Genomic DNA, 11,335 nt, shown 5'->3' with positions numbered 1-11,335 from the left:
GCAAAAAGCCCAGAATCAAATTTAAAATATTAACAGATGCGAAAGAAAGAGGGGGCTTTGCCCTGCCAGACTTAAAGTTGTATTATGAAGCTGCAGCTTTCTGCTGGTTAAAAGATTGGTTACTTCTTGAAGATACGGATGTCTTGGATTTGGAAGGTTTTAATAATGCGTTTGGATGGCATGCATATTTATGGTATGATAAAGCTAAGATAAATAAGGCCTTCAAGAACCATATTGTCAGAAAATCAGTTTTTAATGTCTGGACAAAATATAAAGACTTACTGGAGAATAAAACTCCGAGGTGGCTGTCACCCCTGGAGGCTAAGGCTCGGAAAAGAGCCAATATGGAGGCCAATTGGCCAAAATATTGGGAGATAATAGAAAAGGATGGTGACAACTGGAAATTGCAGAGTTTAGAAAAGATGAGAGACAAAGTGCGAGACTGGTTACACTATGCTCAGATTAAAGAAGTGTTTAAAAACGACAAAAAGTTAGGATTCCAAGTGGAAAAGTCAAAGTTAGAAACTGAACTGTTAGAACCTAAGACTAAGGTACTTTCAAGAATGTATAACTTGCTGCTGAAATGGAACACACATGACGAAATGGTAAAATCAACAATGATAAAATGGGCGCAGGATATTGGGTATAATATTATGTTTGAAGATTGGGAAAGGTTGTGGACCTCTGGGCTGAACTTCACTGCATGTAATGCGTTGAAGGAAAATGTGATGAAAATGATGTATAGATGGTACATGACCCCTGTCAAACTGGCTAAAATATACCATTCGTCTGATAGCAAATGTTGGAAGTGTAAGGAAAATGAAGGAACATTTTTTCACCTCTGGTGGACCTGCCCTAGAGTGAAGGCCTTTTGGGAGAAAATATATAATGAATTAAAAAAGGTGTTTAAATACACCTTTACTAAGAAAGCAGAGGCCTTTCTCCTGGGTATTGTCGGCCAGAGTGTGTTAAAAGAGGACAGAACATTCTTTTTGTACGCAACAACAGCAGCAAGAATATTAATTGCCAAGAATTGGAAAACTCAGGAGCTACCCACTGTGGAAGAATGGCAGATGCAACTGATGGACTATATGCAACTAGCCGAGATGACCGGCAGAATTCGAGACCAGGGAGAAGAAAGGATGGAAGAAGACTGGAGGAAATTTAAGACTTATTTACAAAAATATTGTAATCTGGCTGAGTGCTGAATAGGATGCCAGTGCAGACAATTGTCTACCATTAAAATAGATTTAAAGTCGAATTATATGTCAAACCAAATTAAGATTATTAATTAAGATGAGTTAAATGATAATTTGCTTGAAAATAATTTAATAATGATGTAAGTGTATGCGGGAGGTGTGGGGGAGTCCCATGTAACAATTGAAAGATGTTAAATGGACAACGATAAGTGCTTATTTGATATATGTTTTATTTGAAAACTTTAATAAATATATTATAAAAAAAAAAAAAAACAAAGTAATGTGTTTAGTGTTGTACAAATCAAATCCAAACTGTCCACTGAAAATATACCGTACTTATCTTTGGTTTGTTTCCATGGATAGAGTTAGGTATGCTCCAATACTCTTGTTAATGCTGCTGGTTTTCATTTTACAGTAACAGCCTAACAGTACTCCCATGTTAGATGAGAGGCTAGAGCTGAAATATAGCAGCTTACTAGTTGTGCCCAGTGAGACCTGAATCCAGCTCTCTCCTCCGATGCAGAGACTATGATGCTACTATATATTTATAGTTTATTGGCATTCAGAAAACTTGTCTATTGAAACCATGACAGATTTGTAGGATTCCACTCTAGCAAAGTTTATAAAATTCAGTTGTGAATAGCCCTGTGCCCCTAGCTGGAAATTTGCTATAGCACAACAGTGAAAAAGAAGACTTTGTTTTCACAACTACTCTTTTGTACATAAAAAACTATGATGTACTGTAATGCAATGATGGTGAAGCTAATAAACTTATGATTATCAATAAAACAGGAGATTTTTCTTTCATTCATTGTTTTATTTGTTACCTAGCTTTTGGGATGGTGTAAGCAGATGCAGCAAACATTCTATGCCAAACACAGGGATCTATTTCCTCTCAGTTGAACACAAAAGATCCTACTGAAATAAAGCGGGTTTCTGCTGGTAGAGCAGCTTTAACAGTTGCAGCTGGATATCAAACCAGTTCCTTCCACATTTTAACAAGAGAGCTGTAGTCTACAACACATTCCTTCAGTAAGAATGTACTTGTCTTCTTTGCCTAGAAATCAACAGGGGAAACTGAACATGAGTTCCATCAGCGGCCTCTTCATGTGATGGCACTTCTTTGAAATCTGGCAAGCATTTGTGGAACTATTCAAATAGCTCTCTTGACCCCATGCAGTCTGTGCACCAAACTTGTACCATGAAATTGTGATGAGAGGGGTTCTCTTAGTGGCTATTCCACAAAGGTGCAACTCCCTTGATTTGAAGACTTGCCAAAGCCCATGCCTGAATATTATGTGGCATTTGGGGGGGGGAGTCTTCTTTAGCCTGGACAAAGCAGATTCGGATAGTTTTAACTCAGGATAGTATTCTTATACGGTGGGTCTCTTAATTATCAGTGTTGTTTCCCGCCCAAAGCACATGCAGTAGGACAAACTAAATAGGGAATGGCATTTACTATTTGACAAATTTCCAACCAACAATTCGGGCAGCTAAGCTTAGAGATTGTGGGAGATCAGCATTACTTTCCTTGGGAGGAAGCAGTTCTGCACCCTCTCCATGTCCTATGACCAAGTGCTTTGAAATTTCCCTGAATTTCAAAAGCAGTTGTCTGGCTGGATGATGAGAAGTCTTTTTGAAGTTAGATGTGAGGTTCTGGCCAGATCTTCCATGTGTACTGGAAAATGTCCTTACAACATATGAACTTGGTAAACACAGGTTATCTTGTTACAACACAGAACACAGCAAAATGCTTCTAAAACAACTAGTGAAAGGATTTGTTTAGCAGACATTTGTATCAAATAATATCAATTGCTAATGACAAACCTGAGTGCATAAGTAAGAATATCATACAGACACTGAAGATCTCACAATTAATTTTAGAAAATAATGTAATGGTGTTCTCAGTTTCTCGTCTTCCATATACTTGTACTAACGTGGCAGTTTCCCTGTCCATCCCATTTCTGCTGAACCTTCCCTGTAGATTTCCATTCACATAGTAGAGTTAATTATTTACAGAAAGTTTATAATCATTCTTACGTCATGTTGAAAAAAGATGTGGGGCCCAGTTTAGCCATTTCTCCACCATAACATTTATTCAAGATTACATACTCACGTCCTTGCCCATGAAAGCACTAGCAATTTTCAGTTTTCTGGTGCATTAGAATCCACTGCCATCTAGTTATCCACATGGTCAAGTCCCTTAACATGCTTCCCAACTATTTTTTTTAAGAAAAGCTTGGTATTTTAGCAAGTTTTCTACCCAGATAAAGACTTCACTTTAAAAACTGGTGTCAATATGTCTTCCTCTGCTCCAGGATTTCTTGGCAGCTTTTGTACACTTGGACAAGGCAGTCTAGACGTGGCTTGGAGCTCTATATATAAAGGAGACAAGAGAGACTCAAATGGCTGAAGAACTGCAATTGCTGCTGAAAGATTAGGGAGGCTTCACCGAAAGCCAGCATGGCTACAGGAGGAGAAAAATAAAAAAGGTTTCATCTAGGGATGGGGGAGAAATTTGATTTTGTTTGCATTTAATGTGAACCTAATGAATTCCCACTTACTGAACAAAATACACAAACCAAAACAGCTATGTTTTGAAATTCACACTACTCTGAATTTTGCTATGCAATTCCTCAACCAAGGTGTACAAAAATGCACATCTTAGAGAAAAGTATGCATAAAATGCACATATTAGTGGAAATGACATACAAAATTTATTAGGAGATTGCTTGCATAAATGTATACATCAACATTTAACCCAGGCACACACACCTGGAGCACACACTCAGCTGGCACTGGCACATGCACCTAGACACACTGAACCCAGGCAAACACACCTGACACACACAGGTTATCTCTCTTACCTGACACTGGCAGCACATGCTCATAGTCCCACCCTATCTTCTTTAATTCTACAAGTTCCTCTATGTAAAGCCAAGTTCCCTGATTGACTATACTGACAAAAGGAGAGAGAGAGAGGAAGGCAGAACAGCCAGTTTGGAGGGACCAGCCACCCCACCAAAATGCTACGTCATATGTTCTGTTTATGTGCTTATTTGGTTTCTTTGCTGGAGACAGGGTATATGCCCCTAGTTTGCTGCTGGCTAGGAGTTCAAAAGAGCAGATCAGCTGATTTGAGATGATGGACAAAACCAAGCTGGAAAATGAATTCTCCATTCTCTGTAAGTAAAAATGTAAGGATACAAGCAATGTGGAGGAGGGGGGTGGAGAAACAGGGTTGCCCTTTCTGAAGAACATGTACTGCTGCAGAGACTAGCCTGAATGATCAAAGCAGTGATGTTTTAAAAGGCCTAACTTCTTAAGTTTTATCCAAACTACAGTGGTACCTCAGGTTAAGTACTTAATTCGTTCCGGAGGTCCGTTCTTAACCTGAAACTGTTCTTAACCTGAAGCACCACTTTAGCTAATGGGGCCTCCTGCCACCGCACCGCCGGAGCACGATTTCTGTTCTCATCCTGAAGCAAAGTTCTTAGCCCGAGGTAGTATTTCTGGGTTAGCGGAGTCTGTAACCTGAAGCGTATGTAACCCAAGGTACCACTGTATGCCTTCACTGATCTGGTCAGCCACAAAATTAATAGTAGCCTAGAACTCCACCCATGCTAACACAATAGAAAGGGCATAAAATTATAACTTTCTACTACTACTGAGCTGGGCCAAAAACTCAGAAATATTTCTGTATTTAACTCCTCACCTCTGCGGTAATTTCCCACTCCATCCCACCCACCCTTTGCTCTCTGAGTCCTAATGCCTTTTGAGCTGCTGAAAACAACTCTTGGTGTAAAGTCCATTTGGAAGCTTTCTTCTTGAAGCTTGCCACTGAGTTTCATAGAAAAACAGGTTAATTTAGTACGTGATTATAGAAGTGTTAATTGGCTCAGTGAGATGGTAAATTGTATTCTTTAGAGCTGACATAACTGAGAAAAGCAAGGGCTTAAATGCACCAAAGGGTGACAAGGGTTACTGCCCCACCTACCTGGGCAAGATCAACTATCCAGAAAGTTCAGCAGTTAATCCATGCTCAATTGAGCATGTCACTGCTGCGTCTAAGGTGCACTGAATTACAAACTAACAGCTACTCTATGTTCTTGGACCCAGGATTGAAAGGAAGATCACGTAAAAAAAGTGTTGTGTAGCACTGCAGAGTTCTGAAAATAAGAGGCCACAGTCAGAGTCTACATGGCCTAACAAATATTTTCTACCATTTCTAACACTCCTGTGCACTTTGATGGACTCACCTGGAACAATGGTACTACCTCTGAAACAACATGTGGTTCCACGGGGTCTTGGAGAAGGATGCACAGGTAATAGATAACCTTTTGCTACAAAAACAAACAACACACAAATATAACAATGAGAAAGTTGTTCTGTGCTACCAGTTATAAGATTACAACCCTGGTACAAGAAACCGCTACCCACATCTTTATCAGGATGATAATTTCTTCACGAAAGGATAACAATATCCTAGAGTGGCCAGTAAGGTTTCCTTAGGTTAGAGCCACCTTAGAAATTCTTTTTCAACCAACAGAGAAGAGAATCAAAGAAGTTTGCTGGCCTCACCACCCATCTGCCCACTGAATTAAGAACTTAACCCCAACACACAGCTGGCCTAGGTCTGCAGCCATCCCTCTCCCACTGAGATCTGTTGGTGAGATTCCATTTAGAGTTCTCTCATTTCAAGGGGAAAGATCAGCTGGTCCTGAAGAACAGAACAGAACCCTTTCTGTTGTTGCTCCAACACCATAGAACACCTTGGCATCTGACATGGGAAAGTCCTTTCCAGACCCCCCCCCCAAAAAAAGCAGCCCTCTAGTTGCTGAAGAAACGAGATAATCAGCAGCATAGTAAAAGAAGTGGCATATTAGGCTTACCATATAGATGGCTTCGTTGATGACCACATCTTTTACCTGGCTTATCTCTATAAAGGTTGTACTTTCTTTGCCAGATGCATAGGATGAAGTCATCTGTATTCCAAGTGAGCCAACAATAAGCAGAGACTCCTGGTCAATTTTCACGAAGTGCAGGTACACAAGCAAGCCTATCAGTGTGACAAATATAGCAGCAGAGAGCACCGCACTGTTCTGTAATAGAAACCAAGTCAAGAACATTAGGCCAAATCCTTTAACTGACCTGTTCTCTCAACTACTGATTTGAAGACATGATCATGACAAACTTCCAAAGGAACTTGAAGCAGCCTAACATTCCAGCTATTGAACAATATGGAATGAGATCATAAATACACAGCAATTGAATTGTGCATTATGCATGTGCCCTTCATGTCAAAAGGTTAAGTTATAATCATCTTTATGCTTAGAGATAAAGAGGGGGAAACAAAATCAATCATAGATTAGTCTTATGAACTAGTGTAATGAACAGAAAAGAGGCCTGAACATCTAATAGACTTTCCATAGATAAATATAAAAATAAAGAGAATGGACTTTCACCTCTCTCACCTGCATTGTTTATCTAATTGTATTTTAATGGTTCCTGTTCATATATGTATTATTGGTAAATGAAGATAAATCAATTATGTTTTAAAAAGCACATGTAAACTATATTAGTACAGTATAATGTAAGAACATGGGGTACCAAAAAATATAAAAAGGCACCAACTTTAACAACTATAGGGAGAAATGAGATATTTTAGAGACTATTCTGGCACAGAAGACCATTCTTTGAACATATCACACCACAGGACAGCTTTTCACTTTTTTATCTTTCTAAAAAGAACATATAGGGTTTTTTCATGTACTTCTTTGTTTCTGGAATACTCTTGTGTGATTTAATATCTTCCTAACACATCCCTTTTTGTAATCTACAGCACAGCCTTAGGATTGTTGACATTCCCAAAAATGTGTCCATCGGATTGCAGTCCTAGTTAATAATTCTGAACCAATCAATCCAGAGACATGGTGGGTAAACATAACTTACACAGCAAGCGCTGTACTTCCCCCTGAATATGAATACTTAGGTAAAGCTCTACACAACCCAAAATTTATTTCCAGCATTTATATATATAATTTAGTTCAAAAAGTTACTGTCTCTGAGTAATTGACCTTCTTTTATAGAAGAGGTTGTTGAAGGTCAATATGACTTACTCCCAAGTAAATGTATACAGAATTGTAGTCTAGCTTATCTGTTGTGTACTATTTTAAAACACGTACATTCTTACACTAAGGATGTGCAGTAAATTTACAAGCTGCTACAATCAGACCATGCTAGATTTTAAAAAATCTTTTTTCTAAATCCAGGAATGAGAGAGCAGAGAAGGCAGGGCAAGACTGGATCCCACACCTAAACATACTTAACTTTGGAAAGATACACAATAGGGCACAGAAAAGGCAATCAGATAAGGCACTATCAGGTATCCTGGCAGACAGAAGAGAAGCAACACACTCAAATTTCTGCTGGGGACCACCTCTTTCTGTGATATATGTATGATGTTTGGGGGTGGGGGTGGTCTTGAGCTACAGAGCAGGCAATTCCAAGTGTCTATATAAGAGCTTGCACACCAATGTTCTGGGTCCCTCCTCCCTCCTCTGTTGGTGGGGTGATCACCCTGTTGCAAGAGTTTAATAAAGATCAGGCTTACTAGCTGCTTTGCTTCTCAATATTCTCTGGTTGGCCTCTGTTACAGTGGTACCTCTGGTTACGAACTTAATTCGTTCCGGATGTCCGTTCTTAACCTGAAACCGTTCTTAACCTGAGGTACCACTTTAGCTAATGGGGCCTTCCGCTGCTGCACCGCCGCCGTGTGATTTCTGTTCTCATCCTGAGGTAAAGTTCTTAACCCGAGGTACTACTTCCGGGTTAGCGGAGTCTGTAACCCAAAGTGTTTGTAACCCGAGGTACCACTGTATTTTTCTCCTACCAATAGAGAACCTACATAAGAACTCTATATGGGCTCTTGGATACCCCATAAGGGAAAAGGAGCAGTTTTTTCTTATAACACTTAACTTTGGAAAGAAACACAATAGGGTCTCTCCTGTTCTTTTGCTGTGGTACTCTATTCTCTGCATGATTAGTTGCATGCTTCTAGGTACTTGGGCCAATTTAGGAAATACGTGTTACAAAGGCATGCCATCCCCAATCTCTGCCAAAGCAGTGCATGAGATTCCAAACGTTCCAGGCGCTCACCCAAGGTTGTGTTTCCGATGAGAATCAAAATGCGGTGAAGACTATAGTGTCTTTTAAGAAATATGGTTTAATTACACATATTTACAACCGAGTTTATATGAAAGGGGTGTAGATCTTACAGCACTGTCATTTCAAGAGCAGCTTGTTCTTCATAGCAGCCCAGTAGTGCAGCCAGAGACAACCTAAGCACCATCCCTTTGTTCTTGCTTCCCAGCCAGCTCTCATAGCTGCTATCCTTCAGCCCCCACATGGTGTTCTCTCTACTTCCTTTCTTGATCCCAGGTGTCCCCTGCTCCAAGCAACACCTCCCCATCTGTCTGCTATTCCAAGCCTAGTTTTTAAAAGGCACATCTTTCCTGTGAGCATAGCCTGCCCCCTCCCCCTTTTTTTATTCCTAAATCTTTCTCTGCCCACAGTAAGCATGGCAACTGTTTTGCACAGACAAGGATTTCTCTGGGATGGGCCATAAACACCTTTTGTCATGTTAACAGCCTCTATCTGAGGCGAGGCTTTGGCTTGGAAAGGGAGCTTAGCCTGTATTTTTCCATTGGCCTGGAATCCTCCCTTCAATACACCAAATATTATCTAAATACAACTGTTCATTCATTTCTACCATTTACTAACAGACTCCGGTTCCCTAGAGCTATGATAATATTTATGTGTCAGAGATAAATACTGTTCTAGGAACAGGGCTAGATCTTCCATAGAATCCCACAAAGCTTTCTACTGCAATTTTCTAAGCCTACTGAAACTTTTTCCAAGTAAGCATCATGCACGGGTCTGCACTGTTAGGGATGGGGTTGCTGGCGAGCAGAAGGAACTTATTCAAAGTTACTGTGGAGATTAATGTGCAAAAAGGGCCACACACCCCTTTTGAAAACTCCATTGGTTAACCGCATCTCAAAACTGGAGAAACATAAAAGAACAGCGCTGCTGGATCTAGTCAAGCATGCTGTTCTCTCGCTGCCTAAGTCGACAGAGACTAAGAAGTCTCTGCCTGGCGCCTTCTGAGCAATTGTGCACAAAGAGTTGCGCTGCATGGCTGCAACCCTTATGCACCGTGAATCGGAAGTGAATCCCTTTGGATTAAATGGAACTCACTGCCATACACGAAGGTCGGGAAAGAGGGGAGCGGAAGAGTCGCGGGGTGAAGTGGCTGCTCTAATACTTGGGGGGCACCCCTCAAGCGGGACCTTTAGGAGTCCCTGTCCCCGAGCTACCGGCACGTGGCGGAGCCCGTAGGCAAAAGGCGGCCAAAGCCTCTTCCGTACCTGGCTGAGGACGAAGAGCCCGTAGGCCACCAGCCACACGGAGCACGTGACGGCGCTGAGCGAGCGCAGCTGCAGCCTCGGGCAGCGCACCTGGAACTCCCGGCAGGAGGCGCTGTGGTGGAGGCGCTGCAGCGTGATGCGCTCCCCGGACAGGGCCAGGTACCCCTCTTCCTCCGCCATCCCCCACTCCAGGGAGCGACGAGAACGCCCCAGCAGGCGCGCAGAACGGCCACCACCGTCCTCCCGCCCGCCTTCCGCTCTAGTTTCCGACCAACTCGATGGTAGCGAAGCTCCTCCTCCTTCTGGGCGAGGAGCTGTCTCTTGTGCTGGCCGCCCGGCGAGCGAGGAGGGGATGTTTCTCTGCGAGCCTAGCCTCTCAGCCCATGATATCCGTCCGCGCTTTTCTTCTCATTCCCAGGCTACACCTAAGCTGGCCATTTGTCTGGTCACGCTTCGGCAGGGACCAGACAATGCCTGGGACTCAAAGAGACGCGCAAAATGTAAATTCTGAGGTAAAGGATGACGTCAGCAACGAATGTTACGTAACGTTAAGAATCCCAACAAAATAAAATTTAATTATTTATTTTTTTAGAATCCTTCCAGTAGCACCTTAGAGACCAACAAAGTTAGTTATTAGTATGAGCTTTAGTGTGCATGCACACTTCTTCAGAAAGCTCATACCAATAACTAACTTAGTTGGTCTCTAAGGTGCTACTGGAAGGATTTATTTTATTTTATTATTTTATTATTTTATTTTATTTTATTTATTTGTTTTGTTTTGTTTTGACTACAGCAGACCAACACAGCTATCTACCTGTTAAGAATTCCAGTTTAAAAAGGAAAAGAATGCCATTTTATAACTTCTCCTGTCCCTTTCTTATTCTTAAAGGTAAAGGGTCCAGTCGTGACCATTAGGTCCAGTCGTGACCGACTCTGGGGTTACGGCGCTCATCTTGCTTTACTGGCCAAGGGAGCTTCCGGGTCATGTGGCCAGCATGACTAAGCTGCTTCTGGCAAACCAGAGCAGCGCACAGAACCGCCGTTTACCTTCCCACTGGAGCAGTACCTATTTATCTACTTGCACTCTGACGTGCTTTCGAACTGCTAGGTTGGCAGGAGCAGGGACCGAGCAAGGGGAGCTCACCGCCAACCTTCTGATTGGCAAGCCCTAGGCTCTGTGGTTTAACCCACAGCGCCACCCATGTTCTTATTCTTATGCAAGTCCAATTCTTCTAGCGGATTCTCGGGTGAATACTGTGCCAAAGAATTTCAAGTAGACTCTCGGAAGAAAAAGCAAATTCCCCACAATTTTTTTTCATATAAACTAAACAAGCTATAGCTTAGGGCCCCACTCTCTTGTATTTCACTATTGTATTTCACTATTAATATACTTCTTAATTGTATTTCAGCTCAACAATTACTTTGATTAAATACATATTTTGTTATGTGCAAATGGCTTTAGATACCTATTAGGTCCATAAATTACCATATAGCATATATTCAGCACACAAAAAACAGCAACAATTTGTTGTTGACAAAGGACAGCTGGAGATATAAAGGGCCCCATTACCTTCAGCAGCTTAGAGCCTCATTAAACCTAAATCCAGCCCTGAGCAGGGTAATAAAACACTGAAAGAGAGTAGGCTAGTTTCTCACAAAAAAAGTTAGAAGAATAATGCCTGGACACTTTTCCTCATGCCTCAGTTT

The 11,335-nt window shown here is 41.5% G+C and overlaps 1 protein-coding gene across 1 annotated transcript; it reads right to left on the bottom strand.

Annotated features, from left to right (window-relative positions):
* Window positions 1–3,268: 3,268 nt before the first annotated feature.
* PIGH (phosphatidylinositol glycan anchor biosynthesis class H) lies at window positions 3,269–10,139 on the bottom strand. The gene is made up of 4 exons (XM_083605866.1): window positions 9,629–10,139; window positions 6,092–6,301; window positions 5,459–5,542; window positions 3,269–3,574 (listed from the first exon to the last, which is right to left on the bottom strand). The coding sequence occupies exons 1-4, from the start codon at window positions 9,806–9,808 to the stop codon at window positions 3,494–3,496; spliced, it is 555 nt and encodes a 184-aa protein (XP_083461992.1). The 5' UTR covers window positions 9,809–10,139; the 3' UTR covers window positions 3,269–3,493.
* Window positions 10,140–11,335: the final 1,196 nt, after the last annotated feature.

The sequence above is a fragment of the Podarcis filfolensis genome, assembly GCF_964270895.1.
Source record: "Podarcis filfolensis genome assembly, chromosome: 1".
NCBI classification, from domain to species: domain Eukaryota; kingdom Metazoa; phylum Chordata; class Lepidosauria; order Squamata; family Lacertidae; genus Podarcis; species Podarcis filfolensis.
Note: the sequence above shows the minus strand (reverse complement) of the source record. Positions and strands in the feature narration are given on the sequence as shown.